Source organism: Anabrus simplex, chromosome 1 (genome assembly GCF_040414725.1).
Source record: "Anabrus simplex isolate iqAnaSimp1 chromosome 1, ASM4041472v1, whole genome shotgun sequence".
Classification (NCBI taxonomy): Eukaryota; Metazoa; Arthropoda; class Insecta; order Orthoptera; family Tettigoniidae; genus Anabrus; species Anabrus simplex.
The window spans coordinates 405613962-405636867 of record NC_090265.1 but is presented as its reverse complement, the minus strand read 5'-3'; the positions used below and the strand labels follow the sequence as shown (position 1 = coordinate 405636867).

Below are 22906 nucleotides of genomic sequence, written 5' to 3'. Positions count from 1 at the left end.
GACAGACCAGGTAGAATTGCAGATTGCCTTCGATCAACTGGTGCAATGGACAAAGGAAAATGAACTACAAATTAACGAAAAAAAGACTGTGTCCATGAGCTTCAGAAAAGGGGGACCACAGGCCTCTTTCTTCTACCAAGAAAAGAAATTAACAGCAGTGTCACACTTCAAATATCTCGGCATGACCTTACAAACACGTGGCATCATATTCAGAAAACACATAGAAGACAAAACAAACACGGCTATCAAGGCGATGAACGACATAAAACTCATCAATAGACTATCAATTGGAACAGCAATGAAACTTTTCAAAATTAAAATCACTCCTATCATAACATATGGACTAGAATTAATTTGGATACACTGCACACAGAGAAATCTAGAACAGATTGAGAAAGCGAAAGCCACTTTTCTGAAAAAAATATAATGCCTTTCCAAATTCACACCCTCTCGTCTCGCATACGAGCTCACCAGGGAGCCTTTCTTCATTGAGGAACTACGACTACAGCTACTTTTGCCAGCAACTCCTGCATATAAAGGCCTCATGGAAGTGCTTTGGAAAAAGAAAAAAATAAATATGATCAGAGTTCTACGCTACAGACGCTATGATCTACAGCGATTGGCAACAAGGGAACTATGAGCTGAGACATTTAGTGACACGCTACGCCGTTCATGGCTTCCACTTCAAGGTGTGCATGACCAGCAAATATCACGATCCAGACGTCACCTGTGTTTGTGCTTTGTGCAACAGAAGCTGTGATCGATATCACGCAATGATATGCAGTGAAAGGAAGTGCTCATTGAAAATGCTTTGCAGTGAGGGACTACCCTAATAAATAACTATTGTTAACTATTTGTTGTTTTTATTTCCTGCACATTGTGCGCTTTTCCTCTTTATTATTATAATGTAAATAATTTGGCTAGGATTTGAACAAACAAAGAAAACGAGTAAAGAAACAAGCGATTTTAGGCTGCTTTTCCGGAACTGCATTTAGGCAGGCAGTGATTTTCGAAATGTGTTTCTTTTTAAAGTTTTATAGAGCTATCTAAGACTCAAAATTTGAAACCTTTCCGGGTCCTTAGTCTTTCAACTTTCGACACATATTTGCTTTACGTCGCACCGACACAGATAGGTCTTATGGCGACTAAGGGATAGGGGAAGCCTAGGAGTGAGAAGGAAGCGGCCGTGACCTTAAATAAGGTACAGCTCCAGCATTTGCCTGGTGTGAAAATGGGAAACCACGGAAAGCCATCTTCAGGGCTGCCGACAGTGGGATTCGCACCCACTATCTCACAGCTGCGCGACTCTAACCGCACGGCCAACTCGCCCGGTTCGACACAATTGCTTAAGTTTACGTTTGTCGTAGTATGGAAAGATGACATCCAAAGCCATGGTGGAAGCAACTGGATACTCACTGGCCAGCAAAGGACTGTGTGGTAAAGAAAGGAAGAGAGAGACCTGTGCTGTTCACGAGTAGACGTCAACAGGCTAAAGAAGAAGAAGAAGAAGAAGTTTCTGGAGCGCTTTCCATAAGTGAACCCTAAGAAATGTTTTCAACATTAGAACGTACAGACTCTAACACCCCTTTTCGCATGGCTGAGAAAGATTATCAGAAAGCATTTGATTCGATGGAGACGTGGGCGGTGCCTGAAGCGATGGACAATGCACGTATTGACTCCAGGTACTCTAATCTCATCACATGCCACTCGTTATGTTAAAACTGAAGAAAACTGAGGGACTGGAAAACTTTCCGTCGATAGAGGCGTAAGACAGGGTGATACATTTCACCTAAGCTATTCACCCTGGCATTATACTGCTAATAATAAGAGTTGCTGTCTGACATTTCTTAGAGGGAGGTCCGTTTACTACCTGCCGAGGTGGGATAAAGGGAGTGGCTGTGTGGTTGCCATGGAAACGTGGGTGGGGCGACTGCGGTTGCCATGGAGATAAAACTTCAGGGCAGCTCGTCTTGCTGAGAGTTGCCAAACCTGTCACTGTCACTGATAAGAACCTGATTGTTTGTATAAGAGTGATCGCAAATGGGACGACACCGCCTGGCCAGGTAGTCTACAACAGATCACAGCGGTGAATGAAGGAGGGAACAAGTGAGCCGGAAGCGACGGGTAAGAGTATGTAGAAAGGAATGCTGGAATGTGGCAACATCGTGAAATGACACGTGCAGTGCTCCTCCCTCCAACCTTACCCGTCAGACGCCAACTTTAGTTAAGTCTAGTATAGTAAATGTATTCAAGGGGCTAGAAGAATGCGACAGACCTCGGCAGCCGGCAAAATTCCTATCCTCGCCGCAAAGATGGGGCTTCATTTATTCCATCCCTGACCCGGTCACTGACTGTAAAATAGATTGTAGGTTTTCATTTTCATTTAAGGGGCTGATAGGATCAAAAGACATTTATACTGATGGTGCCTACCTGAACTACCTGCACTTCACCGATGTCATCGTCCTGGTCAGCAGCAGTCGTGAGAAACATGAATCGATGCTGAATGAACTCAAGGAAGTGTCCGAAGTTGCGAATCTGAGGATGAACATCAGTAAAACAAAGATGATGAGCCCGAACAACACGAGTATCACCATCAGCTACCAAGTGATTTGGACTGTTGAGGAGTAAAATTACCTGGGCCATACATTAACCTAGGGATGAACAATCAAACGGCAGAGATCACCAGGAAAATAGGACTGACCTGGGCAAATTTCAGCAGACTTGGCTACATCGTGCAAACTCCGTTGAGCCGATGAACCTCAAAAGGCAAATGTACAACATATGCATTCTACCAGTCGCCACTCATGAGCTTGAAACTGCTACTTCCACAGTGAACAGCGTGAAACGCCTCCGAGTCTGCCAGAGTGTGATGAAGCTCCCTATGTTTGAAACCAGCCTGAAGATCGACTACGAAACGAGGACGACTCGAGTCGCCGACTTGATGGAGCAAGCGGCAAGACTTAAGTGCAGGCCACGTTGCCAGAAACACCTCAAAATGGATCAAGGCTCTGATGGAGTGTACAACAAGGGTTCGAGAAGGAGTGTTGGCCAACCACCTACCAGATGGAGAGAGAACATCCAACGCCATGGTGGAAGCAACTGGATACTCACTGGCCAGTAGAGGACTATGTGGTAAGGACAGGAAGAGACCTGTGTTCAGGAGTGGACGTCAGTAGGCTAACGAAGAAGAAGAAGAAGAAGAAGAAGAAGAATATTGTTGCGTTTTTCATAAGTGAATATAAAGACGAATGTCCCAGAGAAAACTAATGCAACTTTCTCTGCTGTTCAGGTTTGTTTCACTAACCTACTGCCGGCGAGCAACACGTTATCTTATCATTCCGTAAACAGCACTGAGCCATTTACATGTTGACCTTGAACAGTCGGCCAGTGACCTGGTCACTATTTGGGTGGTTTCCTTTCTCGTCTTTGTACATATCTATAATTTTTTTTCTTTTTGCTATTTTGCTTTACGTCACACCGACACAGATATGTCTTATGGTGACGATGGGATAGGGAATGCCTAGGAAGTGGAAGGAAGCGGCCGTGGCCTTAATTAAGGTACAGCCCCGGGATTTGCCTGGTGTGAAAATGGGAAACCACGGAAAACCATCTTCAGGGCTGCCGACAGTGGGGCTCGAACCCACTATCTCCCGATTATTGGATACTGGCCGCACTTAAGCGACTGCAGCTATCGAGCTCGGTGGTATAAATTCTACTCTTAGAGCTAAGTGTTTGATGATGGTATTGTTCGTGATTCTCAAAAGTGAAAGTAAGGGGTAATCTGTTTTCTGTAAAAATTCCAAGAGAGTTATAAAAATCCGTTTTCGGTTCTTCAATTCCTATTGATCTTAGTCCGGGTCCTTGGTAGAATGATCTGTGTAGTATTCTTCAGTTCAGAGGGTTCTGTGTTCACTTCCCGGCCGCGTCGGGTATTTTAACTTCGTTTGGTTAATTCCTCCAGCAGGCTTGAAACACTTGCACGAATTCCTTCACTCTAACAGAACTTGGTGAGTCAGAAGTAGCATGTGTCATTAGCACGGAGTGACACTTGCACGAAACCTCGATTTTTATATACTGCGATATTAATAGACACCTACAGTACTTCTTCTTTTTCTTTTTTTGCTAGTGGTTTTACGTAGCACCGACAGAGATAGGTCTTATGGCGACGATATGAGTGGGAAGGCCTAGGAGTTGGAAAGAAGCGGCCGTGGCCTTAATTAAGGTACAGCCCCAGCATTTGCCTGGTGTGAAAATGGGAAAACACGGAAAACCATCTTCAGGGCTGCCGTCAGTGGGATACGAACCCACTATCTCCCGGATGCAAGCTCACAGCCGCACGCCTCTAACCGCACGGCCAACTCACCCGGTTACAGTACTTCTCATAGACTCGATTAAAGAACTGGCCTACCTCCTCGGTGTAAACTCTTGAAATTATACCCTCTATTTCCCACGCAATTTTTTTTTTGCTACACTTTTTCTCACTTAATTCGTCGCTTCATCCGGATTGCGAACATGCCTTGCCTCACCTAAAACTAGATTACATTTTCTTGTTATTTTTCTTTTACAGCCGGGCTGAGTGGCTCAGACGGTTGAGGTGCTGGCTTTCTGAGCTCAAGTTGCCAGGTTCGATGCTGGCTCAATCCAGTGGTATTTGAAGGTGCTCAAATACGTCAGCCCCGTGTCTGTAGATTTACCGGCACGTGAAAGAAATCCTTCGGGACAAAATTTCGCCACCTTGGAGTCCCCGAAAACCGTAAATGTAGTTAGTGGGACGTAATCCAATAACATTATTATTATTATTATTATTATTATTATTATTATTATTATTATTATTATTATTATTCCCTTGCTGGCGAGATGTAGTGTTTACAGTGCACTATATCTTCTGGTGTGGGCTAGAATTTGTTACCTTCATTGACCAGTCTCAGTCTTATCCTTGGCTTTGGCAATATGCTATTTTTGCTATTTGCTTTACGTCTCACCGACACAGATAGGTCTTACGGCGACGACGGGACAGGAAAGGCCTAGGAGTGGTAAGGAAACGGCCGTGGCCTTAATTAAGGTACAGCCCCAGCATTTGCCTGGTGTGAAAATGGAAAACCACGGAAAATCATCTTCAGGGCTGCCGACAGTGGGGTTCGAACCCACTATCTCCCGGATGCAAGCTCACAGCTGCGCGGTCCTAACAGCACGGCCAACTCACCCTGTTTTGACAACATGAAAGTGACCGAGTGATGCTAGTAATACCATCCCTTATGCAGCCAGTCCCTATTACGAATGGTGTGAAAATATCGCTCATAGGGTCAGTTGGTGTATGCATTTCAGTGGGCTTGGCAGACTGATATGCAATAGCAACTTCTGTCTCGGTGAGGAAAGCAACGGGAAACTACCTCACTCCCCCATTTCCCTAGTATGCCTCTTCAGTGACGCTTAGTCTATCTATGCTAGCTTTTGATGGAGGGAGCTGTGGAGGATCAAACCACCCTTCGGGCTGAAAATCCAACATGCATTATTATTATTATTATTATTATTATTATTATTATTATTATTATTATTATTATTATTATTATTATTTCTATTTATTTACATTTACTTTTATTGAAATCTACGCGGTAATAAGTCAGTTGATCTTTATTTGTATAGTCCACAATGTACTGATGTCCACTGTACATCTAAACGCTTCTATCTATCTATCTATCTATCTATCTATCTATCTATCTATCTATCGCATGAGTATTCCCCTCTCCTGCCACTGCTTTCCATCTCTCCTTGGGCTTCCGTGCAAGTGTCACTGTTTGACATACCCTTGCTTAGTAGTTTCCAGGAATGTTTGGCGTTCCGTGCAAATGTCAACACATTCCATCTCCGTGGAAGTGTCACAACTTCCCTCCAGCTCGGGGACCATGTGTCTGTATACCTTGCATCATACAGTACATATTCGTTCATGTACAATGTATCACTACAAACCATCACGCAATAGTTAACACATTCCTTCACACAGGGTTAGCGTCAGGAAAGGCATTCGGCTATAAAAAGGGGCTAAACCCATTCAAAATACCGACCCCCGGGTGCCTCGGAAAAGGCTATTAATCTAAGGGGAGAAGGCAGTTCTACTAATATTTCTTACTTTGCTTGGTTTACACAAACTTTTGTTTAAAGAAGACGCCGTGGCGCTACGGCCTCAATGGCCCTTGGTCTACTAAGCAATCGCTGCTCAGCCCAAAGGCCTGCAGGTGGTGGTGGTGATTATTTTTTTTAAAAGAGGAAGTATAACTAGGCAACCATCCGCTATATAACACTAATCAGAGAACAAATGGAAGGGATCGGCCAAAGAAAGACAAGGGCCGCTAACGGCGTGGAAATGCAAGACTTCCTAGGTTTCTGGAACCTAATACTGTCGGGGTCGAAAACGAACAAGAGTCGATCAAGGGAGGTCAAATAGGATATAGATAAAAGGGAGGAGAGCCTGGTATAAGTAAGTGGAAGCAATGCCAGGTCTCAGCTGATGGCTCCGTCGTTGCCAACTCACGCTCCAAAGTTAAGAGCCGCTGAGGTCCCTTTTAGTCAACTCTTACGACAGCCAGTGGATACCGTGGATGTTATTCTACCGCCCCACCCGCATGGGGTAAAGGCCTGCAGATTAAGAGGTGATGTTTGGCCAGTGCGACGATTCCTCTCGGCCATTATTCTTGGTATTCTAGGCCGGGATCGCTATATCACCGTCAGTAGCTCCTCAGTGTTCATTACGTAGACTGAGAGGACCTTCAAGCAACCCCCAAGTCCAGGTAAAAATCCCTGACCTGACTGGGATTCGAACACGGAGCCTCCGGGTGACAGGCAGGGACGCTACTCTAAGACCGTGGGTCCGACTCCAACTTTTGTCAACCTCGTCTAAATTTTATTTAAATTTAGCAATTAATTTCGGGACTATTACTCCCGTTTCGAAAAATGTGGTAATTTTTCAAAATGATTGAGGCCCACCAAATTCTCTTTTGTTCTTTGGTTTGAAACTCGCTTGTTAAGCTTAGAGAAGTAAAAGGAATAGTTTGTTGCATTTTGTTTGTTATTTATTAATATGTTACATTTTAACATTTTTGTTAATTGGTTTTGCACCTTAAACATAGCAGAATGGATTAAGTAGTATTCTTCGGTCCGTGGGGCTCTTGGTTCGATTCCCGCTCGGGTCGGGGATTTTAACTTTGTCTATGCTTTGACTACTTAAAGTTTTCAACCATGTTACGAAATAGTTAATACAAATCATGAACAACGTATGTGTAAAGTTTGATGCTAGTTAGGTTAAAACTAATTTGATTGGAGCATTTTTAATTCTAGAAGAAATTTGAGAAAAAGTAATGCTGGAGTGGGCGTGCCTAGTCAGAGACGCGCAGGTGTGATTTAAATGTCTCCGTACGACATTTAAGAACGGCTGACCATGCAAAATTAAGGGGAGAATTAGGACTGCGGAAGAATCATCGTAGTATACTCTACGTTAGGAGACTTCGCGGCATTCATCTCGAGTTGAACAGGGATACCAAGGTAAACTACTTTCAGGATGATATTTTAATCAGCTTCTCTGCTAAATTATATCGCTGGTCCACCAAAGAAGATTTTTAGTGGAACTGGGAATCGAACGTTGGCCAACCTGATAAGATGCCGCTACCCTTTTCCCTAGACTAAGGCGGCTAACTTTAGGAGAGATATTTACAATGTATAATTTCTTTATGTTGTTTCCCAGGTATTGAATCTGTCACGCAATGAATTAAGCGATTTCCCATCCCAAGCCTTCACCGAGCTGATCGACCTGGATCTCTCCTCCAACAAGTTCAAGAAGGTACCTGCGGGCCTCAATGGGAAGGATATGCCTTCTCTGCGGTACCTCAGTCTGGACACCAACCCACTGAAGTCTGTTGAGTTCTCGACGACCGGTGCGCCTTTCAGGGATCTCAGACGGTTGAGACTGTGCCACCTCGAGGAGCTTCAGGGACTGGGTGAACAGGCCTTCCCCTGGCTCATAGAGCCAGCAGCAGGTTACAGGGGACTTGATCTCACCATAGCTCACAATCCACACCTCGCAGAAGTGCACAAAGGAGCACTCAAGCACGTCCGACCGCTCGACAAGGTAAGTCGAACTGATCTCGCTTTCGATAGCTTCTGGTAAGATACAGAGTTTACATCGCACCAGGGCCGGTGGGTGGTATTATTTCAGTGTTGCACAACTCCCTACAAATTTACACTTCATTTGTCGTCTTTTAATCTAATTTTTAGTTTAATGAGCCTAACATTTATTATAAAATAAATTAAAATCAACCAACTTTGGTCGTTCGATGTACTAATGCTTCGTAATGGACCAATAAACGCTGCCCGCTTCGATTCAAATTCAACGGGGTTTGCTTTCCTAACGCAACTCCCAAGCGGACAGCGCGGCGTAATGTGTTCTCAGCAGGGACGAGCCTAAGGGGGCTGTCACACAGGCTCGATCGAACGACTGCGATCGACCGACTAAGAAAACAAACCTACAGAGGGCAGTGGCACCAGTCACACAGCATCGATCGTCAGCGATCAACTACGAGCGATGAAGATCGACTGGTTTGTAAAAACAGACGTGTCCGTTTTTCAGTCGCAGTCGTTCGATAATGGCGGACGCAACATAGTCATCTGTTGATGAAATCGAAACATTAATTTGCTTAGTGTATGAAAACACTAGACTCCCTGGATATAGTAATAGGGAGACATTAATTTGCTTAGTGTATGAAAACACTAGACTCCCTGGATATAGTAATAGGGAGACCGTGAATTTTGCATGGCATTCTATAGTGTGGAGAATTGGGACAAAAACTGGTAAGTAATTATTAGATTTATTACGATTATCTTATGAATAGTGTTATCTTAGATTATTTATTGATAAAATATATTATACGGAATAGATTGGTAAAAAAAGTTACACTAGGAGAAGCAGTAATTATCATTCTTGTAACTTAATTGAAGAAATGTTTGGAAAACATAAGCAGTGCTTTCCTAACCTCCATCTCGTACCTAATGAAATGAATACCATTGTTTGCTTTAATGACAAATAAGTGTAGGCCTATGCCATAAGTAGGCCTACTACATGTATATTTTCTTTGTCACAATATTCTGATTCATTGTTTCAGGAAAAAGTTGTGCCAAAACATGGCAAATTCTGAGGGCTGGATATCGAACTTGGAGAGATAACATCCTCCCTCTCCTCCCAGGTTCTGCTGTACAGAAAACATAAAATGGGTCTACTTCAATGCCCTCAACTTTCTGGAACTCTTCATTGCTGGAAGAAGGTACAATTCTGTAATATTTATTTTTAAAAGTAGGCCTACATTACAGACCAGTGTTCTAGTTGTGAAAGAGTGAGGGGAAGATTCAGTCTGTAGGCCATAAGTTCCACCCATCTGTTCATTAATTTATCAGATATAACTGAAAGTAATATAATATAATCTAACCTAACAATCATCTAAAATAATTATTGAAAATAACAATTTCTTAAACAGAAGGCTTGTGTCCAGACTAAAATGTAGCTCCAATTTAGAAGAATTGCATTAATATGCTGTTCATTTTTTTCAGTTCTATAACAAACACATCTATGGAAGTGGCACCTGGTGTATGAGAGCCTTTTCACCAAGCTGAAATATAGGAGGAGGAAGCAGAAATAATTTGTGTTGGAGGGGTTTAACTCCTACATTTCAGAAATTACTGAAGGGACTTCAACTTCCAGTCCAGTGGCTTCTGCTTCTACAAACAGCTTTGCCAGCAGTTAAAAATAAAAGAAACAGAAATGTGAAAGTGACAGTGATATGTTAAGTGAATATTTAGAAAAGATACTGAAAACTGAAAAGAAAATATAATCAATGTTATTTTTAGTGTCTTCATGATGACATGGAAAGAATGAGTGTACTAGGTCGAAGGGTTTTCAAAGTTAAAATTCAGAAACTGTTGTATACAGTGTTAGACCAAGAAAGAATCTAATAAAATTTATGTTCTTGAGAAATGTTCTACTTTTTAAATTAAATCATTTTTTGTTATACTTATCTATCAATATTTATTGGAATCCTCAGTGAGTTATGTGTATTAGCACCTGATGGGAAAGAACCTTAACTCCAATTTTTTAGCATTATTACAACATCTTAATTTGTATATTTTATGTGGTAGAACATGTATGGGTTACAAGGAAAGGAGTATTTTGAAATACATGTAGTAGGTCCTTTCTGTGTGTATGTAGTAAGCAGTTGTACAGCACAGGTGGTCTGAAACCAGACCAGCGTATTGATAGTTCTGTCCAAGAGCTGACTTCCTTCTTACGGTATACTGTTGATCGCAACTGCAAACTCATTGCACTAGGTTTGTACAGCACAGGTGGTCTGAAACCAGACCAGTGTAAAGACATTAGTAGTTTTGTCCAGGAGCTGACTGCCTTCTTACAGAATACTGTTGATCACAACTGCAAGCTCATTGCATTGGGTTTACTGCATCTGTGTTCAATGTTGCTTGCTATACTGCCATCCTGCGAAAATACACATCCTAAATACCTATTTGAAATTATCTACCTGTTCCAGTTTTGTATTCTCAACCTGACATTCAGTTCTATTTTATCTCCTCATTCCAAGTACTCTCCTGCCATTGTACCTGTCTGCACCAGCAATCACTACTTTCATGTCTGTTACCGTACTTATAATTTATTAATAACATATAGGCCTACAGAGAGCATCAAGGTAGACTGATTATTTTATTTCTTGTACTGTAGATCCATTAATATTAGATTGCACAGTTTCAATAGACCAAGTTGTTTGCATAGGACAAAATTCTTACTACAGTTATACCTGACAGAATCCCTCCCTGCCACCTTATAACTTTGTAACTTAGGTAGCCTTTATCTCCTCATTCCAAGTACTCTCCTGCCATTGTGCCTGTCTGCATCAGCGATCACTACTTTCATGTCTGTTACTGTACTTATAATTTATTAATAACATATAGGCCTACAGAGGGCATCAAGGTAGACTGATTATTTTATTTCTTGTGCTGTAGATCCATATAAACAATGAAAAACAAAGATGAAAAATTCATTTGTAACTATTTTGACAGATGTTTCCACCAAAGTTTTGTAGATTTTAATCTATAACATAAAAAACTGTATTTTGTGTGATGTGATATTAAGGGGATGTGATGGCAGAATATGTACATTATTTATTAAAAATATATTCATATGACAGTTACATGCTTGTAATAAAAGGTTGAGTAGATTAATTACCCTGTAAGTCAATCCAAGATCTTACAAGGCCCATACACCCTATTCTGTCAAACATTCATTTATATAATTGGTATTTACAAACAGTTTTGACAGGCAATGTAAGATATAGCAAAATTAAATAATTTACCACCTGAGGCCTAAATAACATTTTACTGTAGACGGCAATAGTAGTCTATTTAGTTGTTAGAAAGGCATACTCTTCACTTCTAAAAATAGAAGGCAAGGTGCTTGTTATTAGCACCTATTATTTTTTGCAGTGGTTGGTTCTCATTTTTGGTGAAATTGAAGGCAAAGTTTTCATTTTCCTTGAACTGATTCATAAGGAAAGTATTTCAGGATGGATAGATAGGCTTGACACTGTTCATATCAGTAAAAAAGTTACATATGAACAATATACAGAAAGGCAAAATCAACATTGTGGTAAGAAGGAGAGTCCTACCAGACCTTTGCGGAAAAAGGTGTTACTCTGTACCAAGGAGTTTACCAGAAATTTGGATGGAAGTGCAGGATTTATATTAATTGGTTTTATTATTGCCAAGTGAGCAATTAGATCAGCTTGCCAGTGCAAAGTTTGGGGAGACAGTACTTTTTGCTTAGTGATGAGGGTAATAAACAAGACCTTGTGTGTAATTTACATGTAGTTGTGACAAGTATCAGTCTATTACACTGCCAACTTACTTATTAGAACAATATTCCAGAAGCTTTTCCTATAGTTATTAAGCTAGTGTACAGAGCACTAGCCTCACCTGAACTCCTCAAGAAATGTACACATATGTGAATACACAGAATCCTAAAGAGAATTTACTTTGGAAGAGATGTCCATAGACAACCTTTCTTCACAGCCATTTGGTAAAATTAGCTGCTTTCGAAGCTGCTGTAGTCTTCAATGATATAAATTAAGACAGGATTGTCATTCTTGCAAAGTTTGGATAAGGACCTGGATTCTTTGCACAAAACACAGTTGGCCTACAGAAATTCAGCAACATGCTTGTCATGAAAGCAATATGATACTATTCTGAACATGGCACAATAACAAAGAAGAGGAGAGGCGACAAGAGATTTGCAGAGGATCATGAGGGAGAGAAACAGTGTAAGGAACTCCATTGCTTTTATCATTTTCACAATATTCAGAGCATATGTGCATTTTTCTTTCTTTCAAAATTATTTACAGGATTGTAATGAAACTTGACACACTATTTCTACATTAGGTAATGTAAATTTTGACTGGAAGCATTTCTTGATATGTCTATTATTTTGGTAGGTGGGATCTCACCAAGTGGTATGAAAAAAAAAAAAAAAAAAACTGTTTACCTCCATCTAATAAACACCTCAAAATATCATTTGAAAAGACAGTAATTATGCCCCAAGATCCAGCATCATTAAAACAAATAAGCATAAATGGTATTAGTCTTATATTTGAAATACAATGAGCCACTTTTGTGAGGCTTTTGTTGGAATTTTCACCCTGTCAAGAATTCTGGCTGTAGTGCTCTATGAATGGCATCATATATAACAGGAACAAATCCACTGATGTATTGTGAGCAATCCTAAATCTGTATGAGCCACCAATGTCCAGAAACCTGTAGGCCTAAATAAATATATTTCCACTGTTGATGGTAGCACCTTCAAATTATGAATTCAAATTGATGTACATAACAGTTTTCAGTCCTTTTTATCAATACTTTATTAGAATCCTGCAGAATGCCACTAATCTTTTATTTGATATATTTTGCCACGGACATACAGTAGTTGTTTCGAAGGTGAACATCACTTTTGACTTTAAACCTAAAAAAATCGTTGTGAATATTGAATTTAACGATAGTGTCAGCCTTTCCTCAGAACTTATACTTTTCCTGTAATTTGTTTGCCTGATGTTTATTATTGACTTCATTTTTTCCTCTACTTCCTTATACCGTAATTATTGATGGGCATTCGGTACTAGTTCCTGAATTTTTCTTCGTCATTCCGCAACGAAGGCACACTTTGGTGGAATTCTCTATGGCTCTTTACCTTGTCCACTGCGATCGTCTGGTTCTTTCCTTTCTCCTAATATATTCATAGGTTAGAATCATATTTCCACCCGAATTATCGCTTTCACAACACATTCTTTTTCTCTCGTGAATATGAATACATCTGTAGCATGTACGGTACTGGGCGGGAGTATCAGCTGTTTCCGTGCAGTCGATCCCTCTCGATCGATGAGCAGTGTGACAAGGTAAATGAATTTAGTCGTTAGTACTCGATGCCAGTTGGTCGCTCTTGATCGTTCGATGCCCTGTGTGACAGCGGGCTAAGCCATATAGCATCAGGTAGCACGCTCGCCAGTATCGCTCCTTAGGTGTTTCACGAGACCAGCAAACCCTCTAGAACCCTCTATCGAAAAACAATTCCAAATATCCCCATTAGATTGCATCTCTTCTGCTTTCTCTCCTCTCGCAACGGTAATTTCTTTTCCACGCCACTAGAGTACGCCATACTAGACCACCCATAGTGACGGTGCACTATCGAAGCACGATTGAAAAAGCCTAAAGACTTATGGAGCTTAAATGTTTTTAACATTTACAATCGATGATATTAAATTATGGTTTCCTTCTAGGAACCTTATTTTTTATTTACATAGGTCAAAGGCAGGCATTTATACCACTTTATTATAAAAATTAATATTATTAAAAAGAAGAGTTAGCTTTGAGTGATAGTTTTCTCCTTTCTTTCTTAATCTGCTTAACCTCCAGGGTTGGTTTTCCCTCGGACTCAGCGAGGGATCCCACCTCTACCACCTCAAGGGCAGTATCCTTGAGCGTGGGACATTGGGTCGGGGGATACAAGTGGGGAGAATGACCAGTACCTTGCCCAGGCGGCCTCACCTGCTATGCTGAACAGGGGCCTTGGCGGGGGATGGGAAGATCGGAAAGGATAGGCAAGGAACAGGGAAGAAAGCGGCCGTGGCCTTAGGTTAGTTACCATCCCGACATTTGCCTGGAGGAGAAGTGGGAAACCACGGAAAACCACTTTCAGGATGGCTGAGGTGGGAATCGAACCCACCTCTACTCAGCTGAGCTCCCGAGGCTGAGTGGACCCCGTTCTAACCCTCGTACCACTTTTCAAATTTCATGGCAGAGTCGAGAATCGAACCCGGACCTCCGGGGGTGGCAGCTAATCACACTAACCACTACACCACAGAGGCGGACGAGATAGTTTTCCACTAAACGAAATAATACACACACAAAAAATACGTGCGTGTTGCGCAGCAGCGCCTGGAAACGATAGCTCTCAAATCAGCCGATTGCACTTGCCAGTCCAACTAAGCCATTTTACTCTCGCAGCATATTGGTCATGATTCTTTTTCTTTACGAATATCGGACTATGGTAATGCCACCCCTTTAATCAATCTCCAATAATCTACATTTAAGTCTGTCGCCTAGGTGGTAGATTCTCCGAGCCAGAAGAATTAATCACAAGGGATTAAAATCCTCGACCCGGCCGGGAATCGAATCCGTGACCCTCTGAATCGAAGGGTAGTACAATGACCATTCAGACATGATGTCGGACCCACATTCCACGAAATAAAAATTAGATTTTAAGAAATTGAGTTAATATCAGTGTATACGTCGAGTTTCGATATTATTTTGTTTGTTGCTATGGAATATGGGGAACTATTAAACGCTGGGTTGAGTAGCTCAGACGGTAGAAGCGCTGACCTTCTGAGCCCAAGTTGGCGAGTTCGAATCTGGCTCAGTCCGGTGGTATTTGAAGGTGCTCAAATATGTCACCCTCGTGTCGGTAGATTTACCAGGACGTAAAAAATTCCTGTGGAACTAAATTCCGGCACCTCGGCCTCACCGAAAACCGCAAAACTAGTTAGTAGGACGTAAAACCAGTAACATACGGTATGTATTTTATTAAACCGTTTTCCTCACTCACTTCCCTGTGGAATTAATACTTCGCTAAGGTATGACAATAAAATAAATTTACTTCCCTAGAAATAAATGTAATAACAGTATACTTAATATAATGGAAAAATGTTGTTTAAGTCTCATTTGTAATCGTTGAGATACAAGTATTTGAATTGTATTACATTTAAGCTAGTAACCACCCCCCACTCGTTTCAAAATCATCATGTGATACGTTTGATTTTATGTGTGCTGTACATGAATGTGTTCTCGTGTCTCCAGCTGGACCTGAGTTACAATGCGCTGACAAGTCTGCCGATGGAACTGGCTTCTTGGGAGAACATCACCACCGTCGACCTTCAGGGGAACCCCTGGCACTGCCAGTGTTCGCTACAGTGGTTGCTGGACGAGGTGGTGGGCCACATCTACGAGAAGGGAGACCGCCGCTTACTCGTGGATCTCAGGTATTTTATGTAACCCTTACGAGAAAATTCTCACTATTATCCCACCCCACTGACTGAATCCCTATTTACTCCCATATTTTACGAATTAGCTTTCAAGGAAAGCAATTCGCGGCCGAATTGGCTCTGAAGATCTGCATCACCGAGGGAGTTCGCCGTACGGTTAGGGGCGCGCATCTGTGAGCTTGCATTCGGGAGATAGTATATTTGAATGCCACTGTCGGCACTTCTGAAAGTAGTTTTTCCATGGTTTCCCATTTTCACACCAGGCAAATGCTGGGGCTGTACCTTAATTAAGGCCACAGTTGATTCCTTCCCACTCCTAGCCCTTTCCTATCCCATCTTCGCCACAAGACCTATCTGTGTCGTTGCGACGTAAAGCCAATTGTAAAAAGAAAAAAATCTGCATCCACCCCCCACTGTATCAAAAATTTCCTTGACACTTTAACAGACTTAGGACTTTCAACATTACAAAGGTCTTGTTAAAATAACTTTTAATACAATTTTGCAATACTTTAGCCGGAGCTTTGATGTTTTTTTATTGTTTTGTTGTTTGTTTCTGTATATCTTCTTATTGTTATAAGGACGGTTATGTGTGTGTTTGCACGTTATTGATACCCTACTAAGCCAAAATGAAGGGTCTATTCATGTAACAGTAAGAAACAATTCAGTAGCGAACAAGAACTAAACGACTAAAAGAAAAAAGAAGAAGCTAATGGCTGAAGTGAATGAATGACATCTGCCCGTCCTCCCAGAACGATGGTGTAGTACTCTAGTTCATTTTCAGCTGTGTCTTGAGTGGGTGATGAACCCCACCCAAGAGTGGCAGTCCCGTCTATAACTTATCTATGAAGGGCTGCCGACAGTGGGGTTCAGATCCGGGATATAGTGGGTTCGAAACCCAGTGTCGGACGCCCTGAAGATGGTTTTCCGTGGTTTCCCATTTTTATCCCAGGCAATTGCTGGGGCTGTACCTTAATTAAGGCCACGGCCGCTTCCTTCTCATTCCTAGGCCTTTTCTGTCCTATCGTCACCATAAGACCTACAGTATCTGTGTCGGTGCGACATAAAGCAAATAACAAAAAAAACGTATGAAGGAGCTTTGGTAGACGTTACATCCCGCTGCGCAGAACTCTACGCCAGGTATCTCGGTCATCAGCAAAACTCTCCCAGCGCAGAGAATCAATGTCAAGCGAAGGTTTGGTTTACCAAATTTCCTGACACCCCTCACGTAACTTGCCATATAATGAGACCTTTGGTGTTCGCTCAGAGTTCATGCGACTGACGTGATCGAGCCATTTGAGTCGCCTAATGCTGAGCAGGGGCATCCCAGTGACACAGGTATGCTGAAGGACTTCGACGTGGGGCACTCTGTCTCTCCATGAAATCTGGAGGTTCCTCCGAAGACAGCGGAGATAAAAGCCATTCTTTGTTCCTAGCGAGGGTTGTCCAGGTTTCTCTATTATAAGGAAGTTCGCTGATAATACAAGCACTATAGACCAGCATTTTCGTCTTTACCTTTAGTAATATATTGTTCCGAACTCTCTTATTCAGCCTAGCCATAACAGATGCTGCCTTTGCAATCCTATTACTGATCTACTTATGTACAGTATGTAAGTTTCTCTATGGCCATTGACTGCAATAAACGTATTATTATTCGTGATCTTGTTGGATAGATGAAGTTGTCAACTGTCTTGAGGGGGTGTCTATCAATGGCAATGGACGGAAGGTTGACGGTACCCTGTGCCATAACAATTTTTGCAGACTGACAGTAAATATGACAGGCAGTCGATGAGTTGTTGCAGATGATCTTCGCGTGGATGATTAAAGCAGCATCATCAGCATATAGCAGTTCACGCATGAATACCGTATTCACCTTGGTCTTCGGTGAAAGGAAAGCAGTACTGAACAGACTGCCATCAGCTCTAGTGTGTAGTGTATGCCCTCTGTTCAGTCTCTAAAAGTGCATATCAGGAGCAGGGAAAATATCATCAAGAGTTATGAATTTCATGTTGTTGGTCCGTATTGAACTGAGATTACATTCAAATTATAAACATAAAAGTTTTCCACCTATTCAATATATAGTTATATTTACAATGCGCGTATTTACATTACATGGAACTAGTTTCAACCCTACTCGGAGTCATCGTCAGCCATATTTAAACAATACAGAATATTTGACGAAATCCTGAAACATGTTTCAAAGCAGTATGAAACAAATATATAATTAACACTATGATGTGTGGTTGAATTGGGCGAAGTGCTATGGTGCTCAAAATGTTGCAAATGAGAGTGAAATATTACGAGTGACAATAGGTGAGCAATATATGATACAAGTACACAAACACGTTAAAAAGTCGGGGTATAAAAGTACAAAGGAGATGCGAGTAAGAGTGGCACAAGCTGAAGAACCTGTTCCATGGCTGTGTTCAAGGAATAGGAAAAAATTGCAAGGTCATCTGCAAAGGCTGAGCAACCAACATAAAAATTTTGGCTTTTGCACCCTAGCCTGACACCGATTTACCGGGCGAGTTGGCCGTGTGCGTAGAGGCGTGTGGCTGTGAGCTTGCATCCGGGAGATAGTAGGTTCGAATCCCACTATCGGCAGCCCTGAAGATGGTTTTCCGTGGTTTCCCATTTTTACACCAGGCAAATGCTGGGGCTGTACCTTAATTAAGGCCACGGCCGCTTCCTTCCAACTCCTAGGCCTTTCCTATCCCATCGTCGCCATAAGACCTATCTGTGTCGGTGCGACGTAAAGCCCCTAGCAAAAAAAAAAAAAAGACACCGATTTAAACGCCTTGATTCAGTTCTTTGCGCCACTCACTGAAGACCTTTTCAAGGGCACATTTGAAGAGTAGATGTGATAATCTATCTCCTTACCTAAATCCTGTCTTGGTTTCAAAGGCATCTGAAATCTCTTCGCTGAACTTCACTTTTGAAGTGGTATTGGTCAACGTGTGTTGGATGATTGTTCTGGTTTCGTTGTCTAGGCCAAATTCCTTTAAAATTCCGATCAGGGCGATACGATCAATCAAGTCATATACCTTCTTGAAATATATTAATGGTACCGCAACATCTTTATTCCTGAGCTTCTGATATGAAAGGATAAAATGACAACGGCGTGAGATACCGACGTATTTTTTTCAAATTACTTATCAGTGTGGTTCGTGTTTGTGGGTTACTGTAGTCACGCCCTAGTTCGTGAACCATGGGCAACGGCTGAGTGGCCTAGTAAGTGGTCCTGAGAGTCGGGATACCAGTTGCTATGGAATGGGAGTGGTCGTCTTGGACATATTCTGAGCCATGGCCCTCCTTGTGCTCGGGCGGCTAGGACTATACAATTCACCGGTGGTCCATAACCCATTAGAGGAGAGATCCTCACTTGGACTATGTGCAAGTAGGGCAGCATCCTGCTTCATGAATTTACCGAACTCAGAACAGTTTAAGCAAGCCTCGGACATATGGGAGTAACGCAGTCCCACTCCCATTTGACAGGCGAGGGACTCCTTGGAAACAACTTGGCGAACAAAATGGAATTCGATAGGGAGCTATCAATATTAATGGGGCTTATGGAAGAAAGAAAATAGAACTGGCTGAGTCAGCTAAGAGGATGCATTTGGATGTGCTAGGAGTAAGTGATATTTGGGTAAGGGGAGATAACGAGGAAGAGATAGGAGATTATAAAGTGTACTTGCCGGGTGTTAGAAAGGGAAGGACAGAGTCTGGGGTAGGGGTCTTTATCAGGAATACCATTGCACGCAACATAGTTTCTGTTAGGCACGTACATAAGCGAATGATGTGGATAGATTTGTCAGTTGGTGCAGTTAGGACTAGAATTGTGTCCCTGTATTCACCATGTGAGGGTGCAGATGAGGATGAAGTTGACAAGTTTTATGAAGCATTGAGTGACATCGTGGTCAGGGTAAACAGCAAGGATAGAATAGTGCTAGTGGGCGATTTCAATGCGTGAGTTGGGAATAGAACTGAGGATACGAAAGGGTGATTGGTAAATGTGGGGAAGATATGGAAGCTAATGGGAAGCGTTTGCTGGACTTCTTATACACATATCTGGACTTATCAGAAATGGCTCCAAAAAAGGGCCGCGGCAGACAGGGATTTGTACGTAGATGAAAGAAACAGAGCGAAACAAATAATTGTTGAATCCAAAAAGGAGTCATGGGAAGATTTTGGTAACAACCTGGAAAGGCTAGGTCAAGCAGCAGGGAAACCTTTCTGGACAGAAATAAAGAATCTTAGGAATGGAGGGAAAAAGGAAATGAACAGTTTTTTGAGTAGTTCAGGTGAACTCATAATAGATCCCAGGGAATCACTGGAGAGGTGGAGGGAATATTTTGAACATCTTCTCAATGTAAAAGGTAATCATCCTGGTGGTGTTGCGAACAGCCAAGTTCATGGGGAGGAGGAAAATGATGCTGGTGAAATTATGCTTGAGGAAGTGGAAAGGATGGTAAATAAACTCCATTGTCATAAAGCAGCAGGAATAGATGAAATTAGACTTGAAATGGTGAAGTATAGTGGGGAGGCAGGGATGAAATGGCTTCATTGAGTAGTAAAATTAGCATGGAGTGTTGGTGGATTACCTTCAGATTGGACAAAAGCAGTAATTGCATCTATCTATAAGCAAGGGAACAGGAAGGATTGCAACAACTATCGAGGTATCTCATTGGTTAGTATACCAGGCAAAGTATTCACTGGCATCTTGGAAGGGAGGGTACGATCAGTCGTTGAGAGGAAGTTGGATGAAACCCAGTGTGGTTTCAGACCACAGATAGGCTGTCAGGATCAGATATTCAGTATGCGCCAGGTAATTGAAAAATACTACGAGAGGAATAGGCAGTTGTGTTTATGTTTCGTAGATGTAGAGAAAGCATATGACAGGGTACCGAGGGAAAAGATGTTCGCCATACTGGGGGACTATGGAATTAAAGGTAGATTATTAAAATCAATCAAAGGTATTTATGTTGGCAAGTGGGCTTCAGTGAGAATTGATGGTAGAATGAGTTCTTGGTTCAGGATACTTACAGGGGTTAGACAAAGCTGTAATCTTTCACCTTTGCTGTTCGTAGTTTACATGGATCATCTGCTGAAAGGTATAAAATGGCAGGGAGGGATTCAGATATGTGGAAATGTAATAAGCAATTTGGCCTATGCTGACGACTTGATCTTAATGGAAGATTGTGCCGAAAGCCTGCAGTGTAATATCTTGGAACTTGAAAATAGGTGCAATGAGTATGGTATGAAAATTAGCCTGTCGAAGACTAAATTGATGTCAGTAGGTAAGAAATTCAACAGAATTGAATGTCAGATTGGTAATACAAAGCTAGAACAGGTCGATAATTTCAAGTATTTAGGTTGTGTGTTCTCCTAGGATGGTAATATAGTAAGTGAGATTGAATCAAGTTGTCGTAAAGCTAATGCATTGAGCTCGCAGTTGCATTCAACGGTATTCTGTAAGAAGGAAGTCAGCTCCCAGACGAAACTATCTTTACATCGGTCTGTTTTCAGACCAACTTTGCTTTACGGGAGCGAAAGCTGGGTGGATTCAGGATATCTTATTCATAAGTTAGAAGTAACAGACATGAAAGTAGCAAGAATGATTGCTGGTACAAACAGGTGGTAACAATGCCAGAAGGGTACTCGGAATGAGGAGATAAAGGCTAATTTAGGAATGAACTCGATGGATGAAGCTGTACGCATAAACCGGCTTCGGTGGTGGGGTCATGTGAGGCGAATGGAGGAGGATAGGTTACCTAGGAGAATAATGGACTCTGTTATGGAGGGTAAGAGAAGTAGAGGTAGACGAAGACGACGATGGTTAGACTCGGTTTCTAACGATTTAAAGATAAGAGGTATAGAACTAAATGAGGCCACAACACTAGTTGCAAATCGAGGATTGTGGCGACGTTTAGTAAATTCACAGAGGCTTGCAGACTGAACGCTGAAAGGCATAACAGTCTATAATGATAATGTATGTATGTATGTATGTATGTATGTATGTATGTATGTATGTATGTATGTATGTATGTATGTAGGTATCAGTATGACCAACGCTGATGGGCGCCCATATGACAGTTTGTAGGGGAGGGGGGGGGGGGTGGCTAGACCTGGGGGTATGTAGTATTTTTAAAATTTTGGATGATGAATGGCGGTAGAATAACACCCTGGTATCCCCTGCCTGTTGGAGGGGGGCGGCACTACCATTTCTACGTAATACCGACTTTTAAAATATGTTCTTGAAAGAAAAACACCTGACTACATTAGATTTGTGACTTGTCCTGAAAGCTAGGAGGGGTGCTTGCTCCCGGGCATGGGTGCCCTTGCCAACGCTCTAACGCTCATGTACCCGGTTAAACGGGATTGGATAAACCGTGCTTCTGTAAAGCCGAATGGGTATCAGGTGGAGACAAGCTAATCAATCCCTTCCAGTCATCTCTGTGTGACACAGCTTCAGTCATGCTAGGGGTGATCTAAGTGAAGCAACAGGTCATTGACTACGGAGGGAGCTTCTCTTCTTGTAATCACGTTCAAACAAGTGTCGTGTGGGTTATCACAGGGTTGTATTTAACTTCCTCATACTCGCTGAATTACAATGGAGTTGTTTACCTTACGTAAAGAGAAGTGATATATTCTTCAAAAATAGGACAGGAAGGAGAAGAAACACTGTTTCAATGAATCTCTTAACATCACTCGTTTTTTGCTAGTGGCTTTAGGTTGCACCGACATAGACAAGTCTTATGGTGACCATGGAATAGGAAAAGGCTAGGAGTGGGAAGGAAACGGCCGTGGCCTTAATTAAGAATTCTCCTGGTGTCAAAATGGGAAACCACAGAATGCCATTTTCAGGGCTGCCGACAGTGGGATTCGAACCTACTATCTCTCGGATGCAAGCTCACAGCTGCGCGCCCCTAACCGCACGGCCAACTCTCCCGGTAGATCACAATTTTATACATTTTCCCGTCAGGAAACTCGACAATACAGAATGGTGGAACTCTTAAACAGCCTAAATCACACATGGGCCTTTACCGGTTCACGAACAAGTGGTTTTTGAACTTCGCGCAAACTAAAGACACGACACTGCTCGGGGTAGTGTTCATTCGTACGTCACTGTTCCGTATTGTAAACCAGAATAACCCTCAGTGGCAGGTAGCGACATAGTTCCATTGGAAAAGTTGTCCTGACACATTCAAAACAACCAAATCAAAGATTAAACGCAAATTATAAGATGATTGGCAAGTAGGCTATATCCCCTTATTTGAACA

General features: G+C 42.0%; 1 protein-coding gene and 1 long non-coding RNA gene across 3 annotated transcripts in view; both read left to right on the top strand.

Moving 5' to 3' along the window:
* LOC136866633 (leucine-rich repeat-containing protein 15) overlaps window positions 1-22906 on the top strand; it is a 175342-nt gene that overhangs the window by 122532 nt on the left and 29904 nt on the right. For both annotated transcript variants that reach the window (XM_067143753.2, XM_067143761.2), the window contains 2 exons: window positions 7736-8119; window positions 15445-15626. In XM_067143753.2, coding sequence (XP_066999854.2) covers window positions 7736-8119; window positions 15445-15626 — 566 coding nt within the window. The remainder of the gene's footprint in view (window positions 1-7735; window positions 8120-15444; window positions 15627-22906) is intronic.
* LOC137498888 (uncharacterized) lies at window positions 8818-9694 on the top strand. The gene is made up of 3 exons (XR_011017908.1): window positions 8818-8838; window positions 9150-9308; window positions 9592-9694. It is a non-coding gene; the product is annotated as an uncharacterized lncRNA (long non-coding RNA).